Here is a 26407-nt window from a genome sequence, read left to right on the forward strand (position 1 = left end):
CACATCTTTGTACACGCACTCCCTTACTGCGTCCCACACGGGTGAAACAAAGACATGCAGCTCCACATATGTATTCGGGCAGGGTCAGAACGGCACCTATTTCTTGCAAACAACACAATAACTAATCCTCTAGCTTGTGGTCTGGAAGCGAGATCAACAACGTTCACCGAGGTGATCAAGCAAAGCGGTACCAGCGGAGCCTGAGAGACGCCGATAGAGGTGTGGGAAAAGAATTTGAGATGCTGCCATGACCCTCCTTCTAAGATGTTTTTCAGCACACTGAGGCAAAGCATTTTGATCCCGATATGCCAAATTCATCCAGGACGACCACATGTCGGCTGAATCTCAATATGCTGCAAAACAAAGGCTTCGAGCCCTGAACCCTCACAGACTTAACTGACACCAGCTGCTAAGTAAATGAGTGTGACAGGCAGCAAGGGCCTAGTATTAAGTATTGATGGGATGGGAAAGAATGTTGGGCCATATTATGTTACCTTGGCAACGGCAAAACATTAATTTGGTAAGTTTGAGACTTTTGATTTGACATTGTTCACTTTCTTCAGGGCCAAGTGGCTCGGGGGAGCAATTGTGTTTCTGATCTTTTTAATGTGCATTCTCTACTATCTTATTCAGCTTTGTCATCTGTGCATTTGTGTGTGTACTTTATGCGAGTGTGCGCTCAGCAGCATTTTCTTGGGAACACTTCAGAGGAGCTGAACTAGCCCACACTTAAAGCTGCTGGTATCAGCTTGATGTTTTCGGTCTCCTGCAGGAAGAGATGACGTCTCCCAGGGAGCGTGCGAAATTAGGCGATCCAATGTTGACATAGCTGTTGGCTGCCTAAGGAAACAGCCAGATCCACTCTTGTCTTTCAGAGAGATCCCGCCACCGGAGCGGTTGAACGGCAGTCATATCAGCAGATACCAGATTTCATCATAAGCGAGGCTGTGTGTGTGTGTGTGTGTGTGTGTGTGTGTGCGCGCGCGCTTACACATGAGAGTTTGTCGGCTGAATTTCTAATCAACAGCATCTAATAACGAATCAAGTTGTGCTAAAATAGTTTTAAATCATTTCTCAAATGAACAGGGTGGAGAGTCAGCACAGCAGAGGTTGAACGAGGTCAACAAGCAGAGATGCGGGAAGACAGAGACAAAGAAATACAGAGAGGGTAGAAAGAAAATAAAAATAACAAAAGAGGAGGTAATACTAATAGATAATTTAAAAGTCATGGAGAGAGGCACGCGGGGGATGTTAAGGTACATGTGCAACCTGCAGTGTTCACTTAATCACTTAACAAGCCACACTCATGCTTGTTGAAGTGAGGTGAATTAAATTTGGCCCGATGGTGGCACGAGAGGAAGGGCTGTTTTACTTGCTACATCGAATATGTATCGGGTTTATCAATAGATGAAATGCCAACCATAAAACTGTTGATGTGTATGGTTAGTAAAACTAGAAATAACTAGTTTTATCTTCTAATTTCCGCACAAAAAGTGTGACACAAAAAAATGTGAAGTCAGGCAGGACTGTACATTTTGGTTCAAACCTCCCAGGAGAGAGTGGGAAGACAAAGTAGGAGAACAGAGAGAGTTAGTGTGACTGAGTGGGTCAGAGAGAGAGAGAGAGAGAGAGAGAGAGAGAGAGAGAGAGAGAGAGAGAGAGAGAGAGCAGGGGCATGCACTGGTCCAGAGAAGGGGAGGAATGAAAGAAACGCTGTCCGTGCAGTAAACTGGCTGACTCACCCCTATTCTTTCAGCTCCGGACGGCTGCCGCTAATTCGGCCTATTCAAAGCTGGCTTACGGTAACAAGGCAGTCTGGGAGATAACGGTGGAAGCCACAGGCATGTTTAGCCCCCCCGACCGCCACCCCTTCCACCTCCCTTCCCCTGCTCCACTTTATTCCCCGGCCCTCTTCCTGCCATCATCCCCCCTTCTCCGACGTCACTTGTCCAAAAGCTCTGTGTCCGAGTCCCCACGTGCGGTCCCTCGACCACACGACTAGTTGTCGAGACCAACACAAACACATTCATGGTACCTTTTCTCCCGCCCGATCTGAAAGTCTATCTGAAGAGCTGCATGTACCCACTCCATGTCAGTCGGCGCCAAGTGTAGCCAGTCCCGCCACTCTTTGGCTGTTACTATGGAGATGGCGGACAGGCCAAAACAAAGGCCGAGCAGAAAATGAGCAGCCGCAGAGGAGAGCCACTGGCAAAGCGCTGACAGCCAAATCTGGCTTGGCAGCAGAGGCTCGAGCCGTCCCTTTCTCTCTCCGTCCCACTGGGTCTCATCCGCACCCTGGAGATACTTAGTCCCAGGCAAATACTGACTAAAAATTAATTTGACTGGACTCATTCAGATTGGGAGGGAATGAAAAGTTTGCACTCTCTTTGATAGGAAATGAGATCTGAGAGGGCCAGAGCCAGAACCTCATGTTCCTTACTACCATGTTGATCTGTGCTTGGCATTCTGTAATAGGACAGGCACAGGGGCAAACTTTCAGTGAAATGTGATCACCCGTTAGACTAGTCAACGTCCTCATGAACTCTCTCTGAGACGTTAGTCTGACAATCCCCACACATCGGTGGAGGAATCAGGTCTGCATTTGGTTGATTTTACAGACAAAAAGTCACTAACAGGCAGCCATCTTGGGAGTACATGGATGTCATTTCTCTTTTTTAGGAGGTACAAAATTGACGATAGATTTGTGTCACTGTTAAATATTGTTCCCTACGCATGATCCTGGTACCGTGTTCCTCTTTAATATCATCCTCAGCAGTCTAGAGGCAGACGTAGATGCGGGGAGAGAGTCGGACCGCAGAGAGAGAGTGAGCAGCGGCCGCCGTTGGACCGCAGGACACTCAAGAGGAGGAACTTTGACGGGCTCCTGCAGGGAAAACTTGTGGAGGAAGGAGGTGAGAGATGCTGAGAGAGGCAGAGGGATGAGATCGTGTACATTTCAGTCCATCTCTCAGATCACCTCTCAGATTTCTGATGACATTGAGGTGTGTAAGTGTAGATGTGTGTGTACTGTTGTAATGAATTAATTGGCAACCCACCGGGTTCGTGAACCTGCACCTATTGGACGGTACTTGGAACTAATCACACGGTATCCACATGAATACCATGCTCTATTGTCTATTTTAGTCTAAATGGAATCCTAATTTTATAAATCAAGTGAGAAGTAGAGTCATTTTCTCGTAGACTTCTATAGAAACCGACCTATCTTTGCGACCTGTGGAGTCGCCCTCTGCTGGTCATTCCAGAGAATACAGGTGTCTTGCACTTCTACATTGACTTCACATTCCTGACCCAGAGTCTACATCCATTTGTATATACAGTCTATGATTTGGTATTGAGAATTGTGGGTTTTGCAATGGCGTCAATAAAGACTGAATGTGACTTCCCGAGTGAATTGTACGTTGAAGCCGTTTTGTTCCATTGTGTTTCACAAGACACGACGCTGCTGTTTCTGTTTAAAGTGCCTCTTGTTTTGGGCTGCACATGGTCTGTCTGGGTTTTTTTTTAAAACCTTTTATCCTTCTGCACAATCTGTCACACTGGCACATCAACACTTAAGCTGCAGTAAAACCGAGGGAAACCACAATCCAAAGAGCTGCACTGCAAATACAAGCTGATCAGAATGTAAAACAAACATTTTCTGACACTTCTACCACGTGCTGGCATCATTGTGTTTCACTCAAGTGCAAATCTTCTTTTTTTTAAATAAATGTTAATGAGCAAAGATGTCTTTTTCTCATGTTATTAATTGCTCATGTTAGAGCTGCAACAGTTATTCAATTAATCGAATAGTAATCGACTACTGAAATAATCTCCAACTATTTCAATTAATTGATTCAAGGAATCGGTTCAAGGAAAAAAAAATCATAATTCTCTGATTTCAGCTTCTTAAATGTGAATATTTTTGCGTCATCTTGAGGTTTGGGAAACACGATCTTAATTTTTCACCATTTTATGACATTTTATGGACCAAACAACAGAATCGATTAATCGTGGAAATAATCGACAGATAAATCAATAGCTGCAGCCCTCGTTCATTTTATGACTACATGTCAAACTAAATGAATGGAATGAGATATATTTTTACTTGAGGCCACTGATGAACAACAGAGAGCAGGTGACAGGAACAGGTCCGACTGTAGCGCAGCCACCAGTCCTGTTCAACAGGCCCACAGGCAGCAGGAAGACACGACCATTTAAGGCTGTAACGTTGGGTGTGGTGGAGGAAACGACTAACAATGAACCTGCAGGACAGACTTTGTTGACAAGGATGAGACCAACAAAACACTCCTTTCAGTTTCCACATGCGCCCCCACGGCCAGTCCTCGATACCAGACACAAAAAAATGTTACCAAAGGTCCTGTGGGGATCGGATTGGTTTTTCTCGCTGCCTGCTCTCAGAATCAAGGGGACAATGTGAGCGGGTAATAGCCACTCAAGGGCAAACACACACGAGATCTCATACAGGAATTCACAGAGCTAACTTGACACCTTTCATCCAGTCAACCTCAGCACAAAACCTGCAGTGCAGATTCAGCCAACAGGGATTTAAAGCATATTTATAGCTGCGGTTGATGCCATAACTAATTTTTTAATTTACTTATCACCATGAAAAAACTTAAACTTTAATCGCTCTCTAAATACAAAACTAACTAACCGAATATCCTGAGAGACGATGATGAGATGGGAAAGTGCACTTTTAATATAAATGTAGATGCAACGACAGTCTGTAATAGATCCCACCAACATTATGTTTACATACTTCACGTGTGATGTGGAATTAATCTCCAGTCTCAAAACAATAAATTACATAGAGTTTTTAAAACTTACATTGTTTGGTTGGATTAGAATAGATTAGATTAAATTAGATTGGATTAGATTAAATTAGATTAGATTAGATTGGATTAGATAGCATGGAAGGATAATTCTGGGGATATTCTGTTCTTATTGAAAACAGATACCATGAAAAACCACAACAAACTGAATTGTTCCTAGTAACAAGTGAAGTCTCTGTGCAGATGAATCACAATTCCCTCCTCTGTGCCATCGAGCTCCATTTTAATGGGTATAGTAAAGAATTTAAGATGCTGCCATGATTTCCCTTTTCCTATTTTTTTTCAGCACACTGGGGCAAAGCATTTTGATCCTCAAGTGCCAAATTCAACCAGGACGACCACCAGACATGTAATCTCAGCCGGCCATATCCTGCTGGATCAAATGATGAGCGTCTGCAGAAATTCTCATGATAAAACCTGGGAGACAGATCCCCGAGCTCAGCCTCACCTACGGAATGGAGCCACATTTCTCTCGGTTTCCATCTTGGTTTCCAAAGTAAATTAACATCTTTTCTACATTAAATTTTTAAACATTTCACCAATATGTGAAACTGTCATCTGCAAGAAGAATCTGATCACCCAGTAAACAATGTCGTCTTGCACAGAAACAACAAAGACAGGGCTTGACCATTGACTAATTCATGTTGCTGCTACGTAATGTAAAATCGTGACCTGCATTAATTTATGTAGCAGCACCACATGTTGTATTTAGTACACAAATGTGTTGGCATGAAGGAACTGGTATCTAAAGAGCATTGCATTCATGAGGACAAAAAAAGAAAGAATCAAAAAATGGATGTCTTAAAATGAATACGGATAATTTGGATTAGGTAGATTTGCATTTTAAACAGTGTTTCAGTCAAAGCCTGATCACATCCTACTCCTCTGTGTCATTGTTGTTTCAAATAACTATTAAAAACACATCAAGGTGCCTTTGTAACAATACACATCGGCTCTGTAGTTTATTTTGAGTCAATCCCACGTGCGTAACTCTGTTGCTAAAGAAAACTTGTGCACCCATCCGTGGCTGTTAATACACTATTTACTACTGTTCAGTGCCCAGCTTGTTTAGGTTATTATTTAGCCTTTTTTGGAAAAAAATTAAGTTATAGGTTTTTGCTACATTTTGAAAGATTAATTTAATTTGAAAAAAAAAGTAAAGATTGTTTTGGCCTTTACACTGAATTTATTGACAGTATCTAAAATAATCTCTAAATCATACCTTTTTTATTTCTCAGTTACTATTTTTCTTATATCCACCAAACAGAAACAGTTGTTGGACAAACATCATGAATCACAGAAAGATACTGTTAGCTATACACTAGCTACACATCACAGCTTGTGCTACACCCTCACACAAAATTCACACAGATTTGAAATTAAGAAAATTGGGTTATTTACTCATTTTATGATGAAATGTGTGTATGAGAATGTTTGAATGAAAGAGAGTATGACTGATTTGTTTTATCCCCAGGGCCGTAAAACTCTTGAAATACTATCATCTTCTAATCCACTGGGATGTCCTAGAATTTGCCTCCAAGTCTTTAAATCATTTCCCTATAAATAGGATATAAAATTATGCAACATGAAGCCTATTAAATTTAACATTTGCGCAGAGCTCTTTCAAAAAAGCTCTTATTTCATGCTCAGAATGTAAGACCTGATTTCTGCGGCACTTATAGTACAAGTTTAACTTCCCTTAACTTCCCATAGTCCTCAATTCACCCCAATCTTCATCGGAGGAACCTCTCCACCAACTCCCCACTCTCCACTTCTTCTCTCAGCATGTCTTTCACTTTAATTCCCCCTCTCTCTTTCGGTATAGACAGAAGTTTATCTTTCAGATGCTCTTGAACTATTTAAAGAAGGACATCCTTTGAAATATTAATGTATTTGATTAAATATTTCCACAAAAATGTCTTGAATATTTTATTCACATAGTGGGATCCATTAAAAGCCTTTTGCAGTAAATGTCCACCCGCAGGTTGGCGGCAGTGTCTGTGATGCCCACCGTGAGTTATTGTACTTTTTGGTCAAGTGCCTGCAAGTGTTTGTGTGTGTCTGTGTATAAACAAGCAGGGGAGCTAAAAGTATGGATAAACATGAAAAAAACATCCTCCTGACCTCAAAGAGGATCTCACTCCTAAGACGGAAAAATACGAGGTTGAAGAAAAGAGCGAGAAGGAGCAGGAAAGGCCAACTCTGTCTGCTCTTGTCAAACATGCAAGAGAGGGTTTTAAAAGCTCATCCTAAAATCTCCTCTACCCGCTGTCACACATGAACACACACTCACGCGCGCACACGCATGCATGCATGCATGCATGCACACACACACGCGCGCGCACGCACTAGCGCACACACACACACACTCAATGGGATGAACCCGCTTCCATCTCCTGAGCATGAATCAATTGCTTGGCTAGTGTTGCTGCGACTTATGGATCTCCTCTGTGTCCGACTCTCTCTCTCTCTGGGCAACAGCTTGGCCCCCTGAGAGGGAAATATTTAATTTTTCATAACGACCCGCAGCATGGCATTTCAGTCACAGCGCTCCTCTGTTACGCTGCTTCACAACTGGGTGGGTGGGGTGGGGGGGTCCCTTGACTTACAGATCTCTTGACTCACAAGCTCTGGCTACTCTGGTTCCGACTCTCGTCTATGTTGCTTCTTGCACAGAAACGTCAGGCTCCTTTTCAGCGATTTCTACTGCAGGGCAGGACAGGTCTATCCAGATTTTTAGCAAACACTGGCATGACGGTCAACAACATTCCTTCTAGAGATTTCTTTTCAGTTGTGTGCTGGTTTCAATTTAATCGGGGCAAGGGTTTTATAGTTTTAGCTGATCCTGACTCTGAGAGTGGCCCGTTTTATGTATAACAAGCCTGGGAGTCCTCTGGCAGGTACGTTTTGAAATAATCTGACCATTTTGTATGAAATCTGGGAGGGCTGTGGTGGAATCTGCCTAAGATAGATGTAATTTAAAGAGGGCTACCCAATGAATTATTGATACTTCTTCTCGGACTAATTTCTCTGACGTTATTGGCCAATATTAAAAAATGATTTAGAAGTCCAGATCAGCATACTTTCAAGTCGCCGCAGTGAGAGGTTTTTTAGCTAAAAAGCGGAAAAAATATATACAAACAATCTAAAAACATAAAAACATCTGTCCAGACAAAGTTAGGGATTTTCTGGTTAATTAATACAGTTCAGCATCAAGCAGCTAAAGCGCCTGGTTTTTCCTTCAAGAGCTGGTGGAGACCAAACTAGAGCAAGACAGATCTCAAAACATTGAACTTGCCTTCATTGGGTGCACAGAAACAAGACTTCCAGGTTTACTGAGCTCCAACACTAACGATCATTAGCAAACATCATGAGCAATTCCGTGTAGAAAAGATTCAGCGGTGGCAACATCAGCTGTTAGTGGTTGGCTTGACGTCAGGTCGAAATGAAATTTGGCCGTTGTCACAGTGCGTGGGTTCTCTGCACAGCGCTGTCGTGTCAACATTAGGGAGTGTTTATGGAGTCCCAACAAATGTAACAGAGTGAGACATCATGGCATTTTTGCGTCAGGGGCTGACGTGGCTGGCATTCTCCAAAACGAACTTTCTTTGACACCATCAACACATCCTCACGGTGCTGATGCAAGATCCGCTGGCCCGACTCCGTTTCTGTTTTCATGTGCCCGTAGGATCTCCATTCCCACCTCACCGATCCTCTCAAACTGAATAGAACAGTGTCTTTTGGCCTCTCTTTCTTCCTTGCTTGCTTTCCGAGCACACCTCCTTATTGTCAATCTGTATTCTAACAGATGTCTTTCAAGTGTGGTACGGTGAAAAGACGGGACAAATCGAAGTGTTGTGTGAGCACTTGTCACTGGATGCCAACCCTCCATCACTATAGATCATCACTATAGATTCCTTTTAATTTCCTTCAGTGAATTGCTAAAGACATGAGACAAAGTGAGCAGAGAGAAACGTGGGGGACATAAATGGACAAGGTCAAAAAGTGGAAGGGTTTCTCCATTGCCAAGTTAAGTCCAAGTAGCAGCAGCTTTTTTTCACAAGCACCAATGCATAGGCAGTGTGTAGTGTCAATTCAGCGATGCCTCAGAGGAATATTAAAGCGATGTCAGTGCAACTTCTTTCACAGGGCAGAAGAAAAATGCAAAGTCAACAACTTTGTTTCATCTCAGTACACACAGCAGCACAAACCCCCACCAAACAATCCGTCTCATATCTCTGCAGAAAGTCTAGCGGAGTTGAAGGCAGTGGATGGGGAGCGAGAGTGACGGGGGAAGGAGAAGGCCTACTCATTCATTCGTCTCTCACTAGCTGACAGATCGAGACGTTACGTCATGAGAGAGGCTTTAAAAAAACACAGGGAAAGTGAATAATGGATGAAGCCGTGGCATGAAAAGAGAAGGCAGAAATGTTTCAAAAAGCAGAGGCAGAGGTTTGTGTCAGAAGTTTAAACTGCCTATTAGACGGGCAGGATAAGGGGGGGGGGGGGGGTTAACTGACCCTGTCCACTCTGTCCAGACCACTTCACACGGGTATAATATCAACTTTCAGAAATACATGTAATACGGGCTGAAGGGAGACTTGGTGTTGAGAAGGCCTGAAGTACTGAACAGATGCCGACACTGCCACAAGGGCGCTGAACGGTGAAGGGCGAGGGCGAGCGGACGGCTACCGAAGGCGTCACACAGGAACGACTCCACCTGGATGTGACACCGACACCGGGGGGAGGGCAGGACATGCTGTCTGATGGTCGGCCTTTCCGTCCATCGGTCACTCTCTGATCTTGGCAACAGACATAGCTTTGAAAGGAAACGGCGGTGCGTGATAACGGCCCGGCCCAACCGACAAACAGGAATGAGCTCTGGGTGCAACAATTGCTTGTTTTATCCACCAGCAGGAAAAGCCTCACACTGTCTCAGCAAAATAGTAGCATGTAAGAATTTTGATCTGTGACAAAGTCGATTGGGCGAAAATCATATTCATGCCCTCAGTAGTTTATTAAGGGATGGTTACACCAGAAGTTGGTGAATAATTTGTGAAGAGTTCAACTTTGGTGAACTTTGATTTAATGATTCGTTGCAGCGTTGACGTTTATTTAACTTTCTGCGTCCCAGTATAAGCTGTTCCGGAACAGACACATTGAAGGCACGTGGTGCGCAGCGGTGAGCAAAATGCCAGGGGAGAGTAAACAGAACAGTGGAGGGAAAATAGAGGGAAGCTCCGTTGTTACGACGGACGGACACAAACGGGGCAGGGTCAGCGAGTGACGCCATGTTATGTTTGCCAGCAATGACAGTTCACCACCTACGTCACTACATCACCAAAGCCTCCAGCTCCTCACCTGTTTTCACATCAACATGCAAATGTCACTTAACACTGCGACTGCCGCTTTGCACCAAAAACCCTGCTCTTGTGTGTGTGTGTGTGTGTGTGTGTGTGTGTGTGTGTGTGTGTGTGTGTGTGTGTGTGTGTGTGTGTGTGACATCACCCTCTGCAAACTACACTACCTGTATGCTGCACACCCACACACTTGGTCACAGGGGGATTTGTCACACTAAGATCACCTAATCTTACATAATCAGTCTCCGAAGACAAAAAAATACCAGAGTCTGATCTTTGGCATTAGTTGGTCTGTTGGTAATCAGTCAAGCACCTACATTATTAATAGTGCAATCTGCACTATCTGTGAAATTAAGTCTATTTTCAAGTTCTAGGTTATTAAGTTTTTAAAATATGAGAAATGTTCTGATTTATGTTTTTTAAATTTTAACAACGCCTTCTTGAGCCTCAACAGCTATTCTCTCTTGGGGGAAAAAAAGTTATCTAATTACTCAGTATATTTGCAATATTATGGGACACTTGCATTATCTCATTCGCAAAGTGTTACTGTCATTCTGCAACTGAAATTATTCAGAAGAGGTTGCTTTATGTTGTGCCAAAACGCCTCTTCATGGTGCTATACTCATGGTAAAGAACATCTTGTCAACAGCCTCTTCATAATTCAATCACAGACTGTTTTAAGCCTTACTTTCATATAAAATGTCCTAATGTTTTTGTCTGACACCAAAAACATTAGGACATTTTACATTAGTATGTAATATCTGAGCAATGATGCTCGATGACTGACACAGATGAGGGAGACACCAGATCAAGGACCAATCACAGCTCCCCCTATGTCACCCTGCATGTGAGCTGTGTAAAAGACCTTTAATATTGAGAAATCATTCACCCAATGTGTTCATGGCACCTTTTTGCCCCTTTGCCTGCTCCGTGCCTTTGTTGTCTGGTCACCGATACTTGTGTTTTACTTCCGTTATCTGTTGTTCACTCTCAACGAGGGTGTTCACCCTTTTGCTACAGTTTGCAGTTTGAGCAATATATTTTACTGGAAACGTGAAACTGCGGGCGTTGTCTAATCAGCAGCGGCAAGTATATAAACTCCACCGTGTTAAAAAAATAAAAAAGGCAGTGTGTTTGAAACAAAACGAGGTGTTCATCACTGTTTCGGTTTAAATGGAGGTTTTGCTGTGGCTGAACTTGCCCCTTGTCTCCCATTGGTTGAAGATTGCTACAAGTGACTGATTTTCAAAGTTCTGTGCGTTTGGCTTCAGTACCAGGAGACTTTTCGTTCCTCCTCCACAGTCGACCCCTCCTGGGGTAGAAATGCCGACCATTATTTAAAATGGAATAATGCAAACATATTTTTTTTGGCAGCGGAGTTACACTGGCAAACCTCCTACGCAAGTTTTTTTTTAATCCCACTCACATAGAAGAGCCCGAGGCAAAATGCAACCGCGCTGCATGCGCTCACTCAGTGAACACTGGGAAATCGATGCCACTCTCCGACAACAGTGTGGACGTGTGTGTTCGTTTGGTTTGAGCCATATTTCTCACCAGGTATTTTCGGGTCTGGTAGTTTTGCCAATCGTCGTCATATTTTGAAAAAACTGCAGAGACCTATTAGGGATAATGTAATGCACCAAGTGCGAGTGCGATTCTGAACATAAGTTGTCCTATAATCCGCCACGGCTCAAAGGCAGCGATGTTCTGCACTGCAACCAGTAGGTCGAGGAAACGCCTCCCTCGCTTGTAGCTCAAGCTTCTCCTCCCGCCTTTTCAAGCACTTGCTGAGCGACAGTAGCTGCCACTTTGGCAACATGTGATCAGATCTTTTCAGCACTCATATACTGTATCTATGTCACGCTGCTCGTCTGTCAAAGACAGTGGGGGGGAAAAAAAGGAATAAAGTCATGGCTTTGCGCACCACAATGTCTCAAACCATTAATGTGCTCTTCTGTGCGCGCTGGTAGAGAATCCTGCTGATGTGGTGCCAGTGAAGCGAGGGGGAGGCCGAGCGGGTTCGAGTGAGGTCCCACCGGAGGCAGGATTAACATTACTGAGCTGCCTTCGTGTGTGTTCAGTCTTGTGTTATGTAATGTCACTTGGGTGAAGCTGCCGGACTGGTCACACTGCTGCTCGTAGATCCGGTGTGCTCGCACAATGAAGGGCTTGTAACACTAGTGGACCCTGCTGCATGTCACACTACAGCAGTTCTGCTGCTTCGCAAAAGTTACCGCATGATGACTTTTAACTTACACGCAAGTTCCTGTCCACAGTACAGCAGTTTTTCAATAAGTCCAAGCTCTATCATGCTTACTGTTTTGGTTTAAGGCCGTCAAAGAATTTTCGGAGGCTGCAGTTATCGTTGCACTGCACTCGACTGCATTACGTTGTCTCTGGTGTTCTTTTTTTACGTAAATACTAGCCTGTGCAAAGGGACCCTAAAAGTCTGGCCGTCTCTCTGGGGCCAGCTAATGGTAATCCAAATAAATCAATAAAGCCATCCATGCATTCTAAACCACTTAGCCCATTCAGACTCGGCGAGGGGGCTTAAACCTATCACAGCACGCACCGAGAGGGAGGCAGCAGCGTACAGCCCGGACGGGTCCGCAGGCCATCACAGTAGACCCTGTTTCACATGAGCACATTGGGACCATTTGTTTCTCTTTAACATAATATATACTGTACGTCTTTGGACATTTCAAGGAAGCCACCTACACAGATACATGGCCTTAAATCAATCAATAAATATCCACGTATGCCAATACTGTATCAACATCTGGTTAAAATCAATGAGCCGCACGTTTGTATTCATCAGTGGATTATTATAAATACATAGACATATACAGTACATCTACCTCACACCACCCTATAGTTGCCCGAGTTGCTCTGAACGTGTTCAAAACCCTACGATGAATCAGTGTGGTAAAGACGCGCATCTGTCTTCACGAGAAAAAACAAAAAAAAACAAAACAGCATGTACAAACAACAAATGTTCGCGTTTTTCCCGACAACCAATGTTCCATCCAGACTTGAGCAGAGTGACACGGTGAATCGTGAACTTGCGCAGAGAGGAACTGATTACACTTGTTCTCTGAGAATTTCAACACATCTCCGGAGAATAAGTCATGACAGGAATTATAATGAGGCCGAGGAAAAAACGTCGCAACATTAGAGAGGGGCTGTCAAAAAGTGTGACAGACGCAGGCGACGCACAGGTCGAAAGGAGGGCTGTAACTGTCGTCGCCGTTGTGTTCGGGCTCACATGCACATGATACAATCACATGCTAACTATATATTTGTAAACCTCTAGTTATCAATACTGAGCTAGACCGAAATTGTAGGTTGAAAGTGTCTGTTTGGTGCAGCAGCAGAGCAGGGTCACATCACAGAGTAATGGAGTCTTATCGCATGATGAGAGGTGAGGATTTAGTGTCAAAGCAAAAAGCAAAAGTGCTTATTTGGCCATATTTCGGATTTAAGGGAAACTGATAACATCAATAAGGCAATGTGAGTTCACCGTTTGTTCACACATGAAGAAGGCAGCAAGAGATCGTCCGAGTCAGACCAAGGTGCCGTTCGTTGAATGTCTGTGAAATTGACAGGGAAAACCGTTGCCGCTGTTAAGTTTCTGTCAGCTCAGCAGGACCCCTGTCATCCTAGACCCCTGCCCCCCAGGCTCCGGTGACAGGCCGAGCAATCAAAGTCACTTCCCTGCCTCCCTCTCCCCCTGCTGCCCAACTCGGCCACCACTCCATCTTACTGTGCGTCTGACCTGCCAAAAGACTTGCCTAAGGATTCCATAGTCCTCCGTCGCTCCCTTGTCATCTGAAAGTGTCTTCTAAGACTCAACATGAGCAAAGGAGGTTCGGCAAAGCAGTGAGGAGCAAATGCACTTTTTGATGGTTTTGTCAAAGAAAAGGTCGAGAGTGCGGAGTCAGGGACTTTCTTCATTTTTCAATAGGACCCTGTATCCGTTGAAATATTTGAATTTCCTGTCTAATACCTCTTCCCCCGGTTCAACTTTGTGGGTCAACAACGTCAGGCAACTCTTCTTCACCTACTGGGTCGGACACGGCTTTGAAAGAAACAGGAAAGACAGAACGAGCAAGGGAGACGGAAAAAGAAATAGAAAGAGAATGTGTGGGTGAGAGAGAGAGAGAGGGAGAGTGCGTGTGTATAGATTAGACTGACACTTAACTCTTATTTGGAGATTAATCAATGCAAGTCATGAAGTGTATGGAACCGCACTGGAGACTCGGCTAACAGCAGCAACCAGGGAGATGAGTGTCATGTAGTCAATGTCAGGGATTTGTTAATTAACTAAATGTCTAATGAGCATGAGATGAAGAGATAAAGACAAATTAGTTACACACTGTCTCGGAGAAACTGATGATGTAACCTGATTTCAGCCAGCTGTATGCACGACTACGATGGACTGCAATGGAAGCATCAAAACACTCAAAGGGGGGGGGGGGGGGGGTATGCTTTTCATGACTGCCTTTGAAAAGGAGGTTACTCGCTTTTTCTAAAAAACACACAGAGGAGCGTGTAATCTCCAAAGCTGGAGCTCCAAGGTTTTCATATTACATCAGCAGTGTAAGCATGAGTGCAACTGTGCCACATGAATGAAATCAATTTACGGGGAAAAGGGGACGAGCTTTTCATTTCACAAAATCAGACATGTTCCCTCCCGGTGTGAGGAAGCCAGCGGTTTTTTTTCCTTCTCGTCTGCCTCGCAGCGGCAGCCGGGGAAAGCCGGCTTTATGATACCACGATTCACTGGTCGTCTAATGAGAGCCACGGCCCAAAGCTCTTTATGTGGCATAAAGGCCGCCTCTATTAGCGCGGCTGTCGGGGAGGGGCAGTTGGGCATTGGGTGGCAGCACAGTGACAAATCAGCCCACAACATTTACTAAGAGGGCTGGAGGGCCTGTCAGCGGACAGCCCCGAACAGTGCCGCCAAACTTCCGGCCAACGAGGACAAACGGGATGATACTTCGCAAATGTAATTAAACTCAAGGGGTTTGTCACAGGGGGAGTTGATCACAGCAGGGCTGCATATTAATCATTTAATGTCTTAAATGTGCACACAAACACACACACAGGTCCTTTCCAAATACAGTGAGGACGACCATCACAGACAAAGTTAAGTCAAGAAAACAAAAGAAGTTGTTGCGTGCATCGATATATAACGTCTGTATTCAAGTGTGATGAACTGAAATCCCTTTTTTGGATCGCCTGTCACACGCTGGTAAATTCACGTCAAGAATAATGTGTGTAATTTGTGTTTGTATTCAGGGACTACAGCGAGCGTAACATTCAGGAACCAGAGAAGATTTGGTGTTTCAATTTACGACTTCCTGGCACTCATCGCTGCTTTGTCATCGCACTGCAAATCACTTGAGTTTTAGCTTAACTCATGATAATTGACCACCCACACGACAAAGGGACCACAGATGTTCTGTGAAGAACTGGTGCAACACACAACCGGTGAAGGAACTATTTGAAATTTGAGGTTTGTGTTATGGTCACAGAGAATCAACTGCAAACAGAGGGAACACAATATAAAGACGGGACAAAGAAAGACTTCTTATAACCACAACATTACTAAACAGCAATTTCCTGTAATGTAGTTTAGTTGTATTAATGTGTATTTTTTGCCGTCCAGTATATTTCTCCACCGAAGACGGGCTTCTTCCTTTTTCTCGGCTAGCGCCAATGTCAGACCCCAGTCATGGTAAAAAGTCATCAGCTCAGTCGTGATGTGTCTGCCCTTCATGCACTCTCACCGCATCACATCAAGTCCAGTCCGGGCTCATTTCCAGAGTATAAGGTTGCCAGGTGAATGTCAGAGACAGAGAGGGGGAACAGCCACACGCCTCATCCTCCTCACACGGGTTCATTTCAGACCAAAACCCACTGGGTTTCAGTTGAACCGCTGCAGTTGGACTCATCACGGAACCAGAGCCACGTGGAGCTCCATTCTGGGATGTTTGGAGTTTCTGGTTTAGCTGGAGCACATCTCCAAAAAATGTGCTCTTCTTTTGTAAACATGAGTGAAGTGATTTGTAGTTGTTGTTGTTGACATGAATGAAACAGATAACCCTTGTGCTGCTGTGACCGCAGCAGGGCCCACTGGGGACGCCTGGCCCTACAACCGCATCCCCAACTGAATCACTGCTCTCATTAAACAACGGTCTCCGTGTACAACGCGGTTTGTGCAACTTAAGCTGAATCATAAAGGCATCTGCTGTCGGAGATTTGTGTTTTCGCTGTGGAATCATGTGCGTAGTTAGTAAAAAGTGAATTTGGAAAAGAGACGAGCTGGAAGGATTCAAGCACCTTGAGTGCCCATTTGGATTCTGCACGCTGAGATGTGGGTTTAGCGCTGCTGTGAACTTTTGATTATTGCAATAGCGTCGTTCGTGATGATGGTTATTTAAAAAATTGAATTTGTTTACTTTGTCAATCTGGTGATTAAATTACTACATTTTTGAAAAGCAGAGGAGCTCAAGGAGGACTGAGGTAAGGGACGCAACAACTCTTTCTATCATTAAACAAAGGTATCAAAATAACTAAAAATCCAAGCAACAGCAGTGCCTGCATGATGAGCAATCTTATGAGCCAAATCACTGATCACATTTTTAAACCAGTCAAGGCAATAAACACCAGCGGCGTGGACTCACCTTGGCATCAGCTTTGGTCTTGTTGCTGCTGCTGCTGCTGCTGCTGCCGTTGTTGTTGTTGGTGCTGGAACTGGCATCTTCATGAACTCTGTCCAGAAGCCAGAGGAGGAACTCAAGGGCGTCGTGCTGGGAGTTCCCACGAAACTGAGAGCCGTATTTGGCCACTATGCTCTGAGGAGAGAAGAGACATCGTAATTAATCTGCCACTTTAAGTAATTTCAAAAGACATTAAATATTGACATCCTTTCTGGAAAAAAAATGAGGTCATGATCACAAGAAACGTGGGAGTTAAGATCTGGTTCCGGAGAGAAGGGGGGGGGGGGGCAGGGACATTTCTCTCTCTTATCACTTAATGTAAACTCATTTAGTAACATCTGTCAGACACTGTTTCACTATTCTAAGATCGCATAGTAAAATTCATTCAGAAGTCTCTTTGGATGTTGCACCCGGGGAGAAAAAGGAGCTTTTTGTGATATCTGAACAGGAGAGTGTCAAGTCAGAGCAGAGAGCAGGTGCAAAGTGATCACCAGCTACTGTACATACATCAACATCTGGCAAATTCATCACATTTAAAGAAGCTGGTACAGGCAAATGTTTGGTATGTTTTCTTGAAAAATTATTAAAACCACTGATAAACTAGTTTTCTGTCTTTCGGATGATCGTCACAGCTCTATTCTCTAAATATCATCGGTCATTCGAAAACTTCAGTGCAAAAAAGAGCTTGCACAAATCTCAAAGTTAGCCAGTTGTATGTGCACTATCTTTCCTTTTTTATTCTCTAAATTTGTGAAGCTCAACTGCTAATTTCAAATGCTCTGTGTTGCATTTGTCTGTGAATGTGTTCAAGTGTCTCCTTAGAGAAAAAAACGAGAAAGAAGCAAAACATCTCAAAATGTGGTACACTTATATCTCTAACATACACCAATCTGACAAGATATCGAAACACTTCTGGCAAATTTGCCAAAACCTTAAAATTGAGTTAGCCGTGATCCCAACGCTCAACACATTCATGACCCTTGCAGAGGATATCCTGAAACCCGACTGTGTGTGTTGTGTCACCAGAAGAAGAAAAACACAAATCAGCCAGTGGGTCTAATTCAATTATGAGGGAAGGATTGCGAGTTTATGAGTCAGACAGAGTAAAATGACAGACAAAACTAATGACGGCTTGAATGCGACGCACTAGGTGGCTACATCTCTGCCTCTGCATCACTCTCCCTCTCTGTGGGTGACTGACAGCATCCAGGCTCTGCTCCACGCCTCATTAAAAATCACCACATCATACCTGCAGTAGCCCTGTATCTAAATATAAACACAGTGGTGACCCCCCGCTGCCAACCCCCCCCTGCCACACACACACACACACACACACCACACAACACCACACCACACACACACACACACACACACACACACACACACACACACACACACACACGCACACACGCTAATGAGCTTCATCACTACGAGGCAGCACCGACAGGGGACGGAGGGATGAGGGACAGATGGAGAGAGGGAGCAGTGGTGTGTAAGGGAGGGGTGCTGGCGGAGTTTCAACAGACCTGCGAGTGTGTTTTCGCTGTCGGCCTTATTGAAAGGACGTCGTCGTTGTGATTCCGGCCCAGAAATGAAAAGTCAGAAAATAGAGGCAGCGCACTTTTTGAAAGCTGAGAAAAAAGCATAAGAGGGGCGAAAACACAAAGGACAAGAGGGAGGAAGGAAAGGGGGGGGGGGTCCTCTGCAAGGGCCTCATGTGTGTGCGTGTGTGTGTGCGCGTGTCAGCTGGGAACGGCAGTTTTGCTCATCTCTTTGATATCTGTTACAGACAGTTTTGTCTCTCAGTGCATCTCTGGTGAAATGTGCCACAGCCTCAAAGGCAGCCGAGAAGATTTAGCGAAGTGTAGTTCCAAGCATCAATATATTTTAAATTGATTTCTTGAAAAGAAAGTGATGACAGACATGAAAATGATAGCGACTAAGAGGAGCCGGAGACACAAGGGCGAGAAGATATCAAATAGGTTGAAACACCGAGTTCCTCTTCAAACATGAGCAGGGTTCCTGCAGGCTGACCTGAGCACAGCTCTGGTGGGATCTTGAGTGTTTGTTGAGCAAACACTTGAGAGATAGTCAAGGGGAGGATGAAAGCAGAGTCAACTTGAAGAAGCACAGAACTTTTTTGTAAGAGCTATTGATCAGTCTAGACCGAGGATCGGATTCTCAGCCCACACCTGAGTGGGCCTGAGCCGACATGGTGGGTTGAGGCTTAATTCACTTCAAACGCCTGAAGTGACTATTGTTTCATTTGTTGACTTTGATTCGTCAATCAACTTACAGCATATGAAACTAGGCTTTGTGTGCATTACACTGCATTTCAAATGAACACACTTCGATAAGACGCCGTTCCTCACTTGATAATCCACTTTTAAAATGAATAATTACCGTCGATACCTTACTCCATCAAAAGACCAAATATATTAGGAACAAAGTTACAGAGAATAATTGCGTTATATATACAATATATCACCGGGTCCTGTATTCTCATGAATGACCTGTAGAGGGCGACTCCGGAGGGAAATGATTATAACTCTCACTTGATTCATATCATTTTCTTGATGCGCGGATACAGCGTGATTGACAGCTTGTACCGTCCAATGGGTGCAGGTTCGGGTGGATGTGAGGTGCATGAGCTCTCAGTCAGGCCGACCCCCCATTCCTCCAAATATGGTTACGACTGTTTTCCACAAAAAAAAACAAGATGCCGCTGGTAAAAATGCAAAACTAGAGGTTTCAAAACGGCGGTTCCGGGTCTGATTTGGGAAGCAGGTTTTTTCGACTCAGGGGACAAAACAAAAAAAATCAAATGTAGCACAGTTTCCCACAAAGAGAGCATTGAAGATAAAGATGACAGAATGACAAAACACAGCCAGAAACCTGCGCAGTCTCCATGGCAGAGGTCATGACCTCCCCGCGGTCAGCAGAGGCGGGGCTGCACTCTGGCAGCATCCAGCTGCTTCCACACACAGATGTCTGTGTCCTATCTTGCTTACCTTTGCTTCACCTCACACCACTACCTCCCCCTCACGCCCTCCTCCTCACGCCCTCCTCCTCTGTAAACAATGACGGATCAGCATGCCGGGAGGCTGGGAATTCACCATCAACATACATCAAGCCACTGACCCTCCTCTCTCCCCCTAAAAAGAAACAACTCATTTACACCAGCTCACCTCATCGCGGTCCCGCCTGCCAAACAGGCCTGCATGGATTCCTTAGTGGCCGACAGAGAGTGATATTGACAAATTGTGACCGTGTATAACCTGAAGAGGAACTGGACACGCTCTTCTTTTCCAAACACACAACCCATTCCTACCCCACACACACACACACACACACACACACACACACACACACACACACACACACACACACACACACACACACACACACACACACACACACACACACACACACACACACACACACACACACACACACACACACACACACACACACACACACACACACACAGGTTGGTATGAGGCTGGTATAGACTCTGTCATTACTGGCTGCTCCATTTACAGTTTCATTTTTCAGCGGCCTGATGTTGCCGACTCACCTCTACTGTCAGAACATACCGGACTCGGGGAGGTCATCAGTTACAGCCTCCACTTATAACACCCTTTCTCCCCTCATGCTGCGTTTCATCTGTCTATTCTCTCTCACTTCTCTAACCCTCTCACACACAAAGAAATACACACAACCTCACCATCCACTTTCGCTCTTCCTTTTCCCTTCTCTATCATATAAGAACCATTCTGTCTACTAACCAGTCGCAGCTGAGCTCCTTTCACCACTGCTACCCCATGAAAAAACACACACACACACACACACACACACACACACACACACACACACACACACACACACACACACACACACACACACACACACACACACACACACACACACACACACACACACACACACACACACACACACACACACACACACACACACAGAGAGAGAGCAGAGAGATAAGGAGGCAAGCAGCTCTCAGCAGTGTAGCTCCTGTCCTTCCCATTCTACCATCATTTACAAGTCCAATTGAATTCCAACTGCTCCTTCCTGTGCCAGAACAGGCAAGTATTTTTTTTTAGGTCAAATCTAAATTCTTATTCATTTATTTTAATCAGACCCATCATTTGTCTATAATGCTTGAGAAGCTTGGAAATCTACAAATAATGGTGTCAGCCCATCGACGCCGGACAAAACCTGCATGTCCGCAGATGTCCCTACTGTATAGGATTTGTTGGCAATCAGTAAGAAATAAGAGATGCAATGGGATAATCACCTCTGAATGGCTCACAGCCCAGGGAGGGCTCTGCCCGAAACAGAGATATAAATACTCAGACACAACTGAGGCCGAGAAGCTGAGGGGCAGATCTAGGATTGTTCTAAAACCGGGAGCCAACATCCACGCACAATTCCTTCATAACTGAGGTCATTCCTAGTTGTTCAAGCACTTTGTGTACTTCAACTAAGCTAAGAAAGTAAAAACTCTTTTCTTTTTCAGATTTCTTGCATTTTAAAATAAGGTGCATAGAAAACATAATTCATAAATACACCTTTTCCCATATATGACACGGATAATACTAATAAAGTACGAAGTTTGAGTCCACTCCACCCCAACCCCCTAAATCCACTCAAAAGGAGGCTGCATCGGTCACGTTATCGAGAGCTGTATGAACAAATACCGTTTCAATGTGCCTCCCTTCACTGAGAGAAAGCAGGAGAATCATCCCAGACTCGCCTCCACAGTTCAGTGATCGGCGGTCTCACACCCCAGAACATTAAAGATTGATTTATTCCCGAGGCCTCCCACGACGTGTCATTCAGGCTCGGTACATAAATCATGGGAGGGAACCACACCAGGTGAAAATCTCATATTGTAGTTCTGACACGGATACGGCGCAGACGCACTTCTTCTTGTGTCTCTGTATTGCTTTTTGTCACAGCGGTGTAGGTATAATGGAGTGCGGCTCATTGAGTCGTGGGAATGCATGCTGCTTCCAAAACAGCCCATGGTGACTGTTAGAGTACGTGCGAGTTGTCTAGCTTGTGTTTGTGTGAGATGAAGCGTTGTAAGTATTGCTACTTCACATGCACTTCATAGGCTGAGACATAGATCCCGCTGCACGTCTGTGGCCAAACATAATATACACTGACTATAATATCTGTTCTGTGCTTAAAAGGTGCACAGCAGATTTTCTAGCCTCATACTGTTGACACTGCTGAAATCTCCAAAAAGCAATGGTCCCACATCTGCGCCACAGGAAAAAGTGCTGAAACGAGAGGCAGCCGCACTGTGCAAATTCAGCAGCGTCCAGGTGGTGCGTATCCCAACTGCCATGTCTGTGTGTGTCTGTGTGTGTGTTTCTGTCTGTCTGTCTGTCTGTCTGTCTGTCTGTCTGTCTGTCTACACTAGTGTATACATTTTCAGCACTAAGGGTGAGAATAAGCGTGGTCCTTGAAGGAGAGCAGAGACAAGAAGAGACAAACAGACCATCACTCTCTCCGCCCCCTGCCTCACTGTCACACATTCCTGCACTTCCAGAACAAAGAAGACTACGTAGAGCGCCAGGCTTCATCCTGGCGGCTGAGCTCCCCGGGCCTCGCAGAGCTGCGTTCTGTCAAGCGTTAAAAGAAAAAAAAGATGAATCCAGACTCCTCGCCGCAACTTCTGAAAGTAGTTAAAGTTTTGTTAAATCCTTTAGGTCAAGTGTACAGCAGTAAAGACAAAGAGCTTGCTCCGTCATCAAGTTGAATTGATGTTGAGGTCGACTGTTGGACCAGCTGATGAAAGGACACTTCATTCCTCCAGATTTCATCAACATCAAATGTGTAGTGGGGTAGCAATGGCAAAGTTGGAAAAGTCGCATTAGGCTCAGATCACTGTCACTTGTAAGCACTAGTGTTCGACCGATATATCGGCCGGCAAATAATATCGGCCGATGTTTGCGTTTTTTACGTGCATCGGCCGATGCCCAGGGAGGCCAGCCACGGCCTTGGCCATAACCCCACTCTGACTAAGACCTCAGATCAGACGAGACAACCCGCTGAATTTAATTCTATTTAACTATTAAATTGAGGGACCAAAAGTAGTATCGGCTCCAAATATCGGCTCAAGAAAATCGGCAGTCCGAATCGGTCATCGGCTAAGGCTGATGAAAAAAAAATCTGTATCGGCATCGGCCCTAAAAATCTGTATCGGTCGATCCCTAGTAAGCACAGATGCATCTGGGAGCATCATGGTGAGGGACACAGGGCTTTTAACAGGTAGCTGTGGGAATCAAATGAGGGATGGGCGGGTGACCATCCTTCTCTTTCACCATCCACACTGTCCAGTGAGGCAAAAATACGTCTGATTGGTCCGGACCTTCAGACCTTTCAAGTTTAGTCCGGATCAAAATAACAGGAAAGTGAAAGTTGCCTCAGAACACAGTCCGGACACCAACAGGCCAAAGTTTCGTGGTGCTCCTTGTCCGCATCAAAGAGGGGAGGGGGAGAAGAAATCTAAACCGTTTAAGAGACAAGAACGTTAATTTGGCCCATTTGAAACCAGTGTTTTGTACCTGAACTTGGTGAAAGTAGTAAAACCTAATGATACTACAGTGGCAACCAAATGAACGACATGAATGAAGCGGTTCATTCATATTCTCCATTCAAATGGAAAGAATATTACCCGCCAAAATTGACAACACACCGATGTAGTATAGGTAGACGCAGACCACGTAGGTGATGACCACTTCTTAGTGCGCTCCCTAAATATCAATGTGAAACCATAACTACCCATGTAAAAGGTAAACAAAGTCACTGAGACACTTTCAGGTGTGAAATGCCCCAACACAACCACAACAAGCAGCTCTTGTTAAAAGTGAGTGATACACACAAGTCGACTTTTTGCACAGCTTTGTATTGTGATTCGGGAGAAAGACTGGCATCATGTGGTAGATATATATATATATATCAATTTAAAAGTGCCCTCCATTTTGAATGTTTGCTCACCGCGAGCGCAGAATACGGGAGACACAGGAGTAGATGGATTTGTCAGAGGAAGATGCACGCGGCGTTTAGATGCTGACATCAACGCCCTCTTTGTAAAAAAGCCTGGGGCCGTTCTCGTGTCTTCAGTCGCGACGAGGTGAATTCAACTGATTGACTCATGACTCCTACACACTCCTAATCCCAAAACCCCCCAAAGAAGTCAGAAAAAGGTGCTGCTTAGAATTCCACTTATGCAAGTGGGGAGACATCTTGTAATAATGATCAGTTTTCCAGTGCTGCATGCACCTTTTTTCTGTGTACAGACGGGGGGGGGGGGGGGTCTTGTGAGGATCACAGGAGGGGGACTATAAGCTTTGTTTACCGGCAATGTCTCTCCCACCCTCTTTCTCTTTCTCTCTTCCTCTGAGTGCACACCATTGGAGGCGTCTCAGCAGGGGGCATCCTCCCTTCCCAGGCTGAGTGCACTTGATACAGTAAACATCCTCTCCCCGGCTTCACCCTGGCATGAGCCGACAGACACAAATCACTGTGCCGCTGCGACGGGCCGAGGCGAGCAGAGGGGGAGTGAAGGACATGCTTTCTTTATATTATTGCATCCAGCTTTGATGGGAGGTATTCGAGCAACACAGAGGCAAAATTGAATGTCTCTGTTTGAACACAGGTCCGCACATTCAGACATTAAGTTCAAGGGCTAATGTTCAGCGTTTCCTTCCAGTGGGTGGCCAGATCAGTGACTGATGTCAGCCGCCACCTTTAACCCACTTCAACACAAAAGGTTTACAGTATTAATTAAATCATTGTTACGGCCCATAAGGAGATTCTGTTTTCCTATGTTTGGCACTGTATACACCCCCATAAACAACTCTGTTGAAATCAAGATCAGTCCGTCAATCAATCATTAATCATGCTTTGCAAACTGTGACCAAGAGCAAATTCCACAGAAGTATAATGAGTATTGACTCCAGTATTTCCACATTCAATGCCTTAAATCCTTACTCACACAACTTTCAAGAAGTTGGCAACATGAACTTGCTTTCATGTTTTCACCATCACAAATTTGACTATTTGTAAAAGTGAGCAGACACTCCCTAAGTGAAGCTGCACTCGACAGGAGCTAAAAGTCTCACATGCACGCATGCACGCTTACATGCATCAGCGATCCGATTTATTACCAACTTGTGGTAACTTTCTCCATCATAATCGGCAAATGAAATCCCATTCTGGCTTCCACATTTTGAGTCTATGTGAGAAAGTGACTTTTATTCATACAGCACCTGTCGAGAGCACAGACATCATAGAGTGCTTTGCAGAGGCAATACAGCTTCAACATAAGTTCAGAGATAAAACATAATAAAGTGCTGAAAAAAACAATTCCAATTGGAGAGAGTTCCACAGTTTCAGAGCTACTGGCCCAAAAGCACAGTCTCCTTTATTTTCAAGCCTAGATCGCGGGCCTACCAGCAGCCCTCGATCCGAGGACCTTAGAGACCTGCGATGGCTGCAGGACGCCTCTGATGTAGGCAGATGCCTTTTCACCCTGCAGAGCTCTATATCGTAAGTGATCCCGAGAACCTTAAATTGGTTTCTGGAATCAAGAGCGAGCGGGTGGAGACTGGAGCAATCACAATCTGTGCCATCGGAGACCTTTTGTTGGACATTGTAAATGACCCAGGAGAGTATTCACTGAGGAAGGTGAAAGGTGAGTTGCAGTAATCAAGACGGGACGGTATAAAAGCATGAATTAACGTTTTAATTCTGCTCGAAAAACAATGGGCCTTAGCTTTGCGTGTGTTTTTGTGTGCATGTGGATGCCCACCGTCTCCCCAATGACTCAACCCAGGTGGTCGATGCAGCGACTATTGAGTCACTACTCAGCAAGCCTGGTGGTTGACCGTCATCTGATGAAGCCCAGAGGGAAGCCCGGGGGCCCTGCTGCCCTGGCTCTCAGTGTGCGACCACTTGTCGAGTTAGTATCCTGATATTTGACTCATACAAATGTGCACTTGTGTGACGTAGACCTCGCCTTCGCCATCACAGGCAGGGAACAGTTTGCGTAAATAAGACAGGTACGCCCGTCCTCCGGGTGACAGTGGGGGAATGCAGACGAACCACCCGAAGTGCTGGATTGTCAGACAGGTGATTCAGGCGGCTGCGACCTGCGTGTAATCAGTAACCAGATTGGCATGCGCACACAGATCTGCCACCGCTTCAACAAACAATAATAAACATGTTGAAGGAATCACGGAAATGGGACGAACAGGTCGACCCTTGCCCTCTGAACCACATGCAAGGAAGTACAAACGAGACAAGCTTATTCAAATCTATCTTTTTTTCAATCAATATAGAACGTAATAGTTGGTAATACTGCCTACAAAATCCCAGAAGATCCTCTGAACACTGTAGCCTGTACCTGCTGGCGTTGTAGGCCGGCTACTGAGGCGCC

The 26407-nt window shown here is 44.8% G+C and overlaps 1 protein-coding gene across 1 annotated transcript in view; it reads right to left on the reverse strand.

Moving 5' to 3' along the window:
• The window catches only part of usp43a (ubiquitin specific peptidase 43a), an 85840-nt gene that overhangs the window by 57831 nt on the left and 1602 nt on the right, over window positions 1–26407 (reverse strand). Inside the window, exon 2 of the mRNA XM_035636512.2 lies at window positions 16903–17073. Coding sequence (XP_035492405.2) covers window positions 16903–17073 — 171 coding nt within the window. The remainder of the gene's footprint in view (window positions 1–16902; window positions 17074–26407) is intronic.

This window comes from Scophthalmus maximus, chromosome 8, assembly GCF_022379125.1.
Source record: "Scophthalmus maximus strain ysfricsl-2021 chromosome 8, ASM2237912v1, whole genome shotgun sequence".
Lineage (NCBI taxonomy): Eukaryota > Metazoa > Chordata > Actinopteri > Pleuronectiformes > Scophthalmidae > Scophthalmus > Scophthalmus maximus.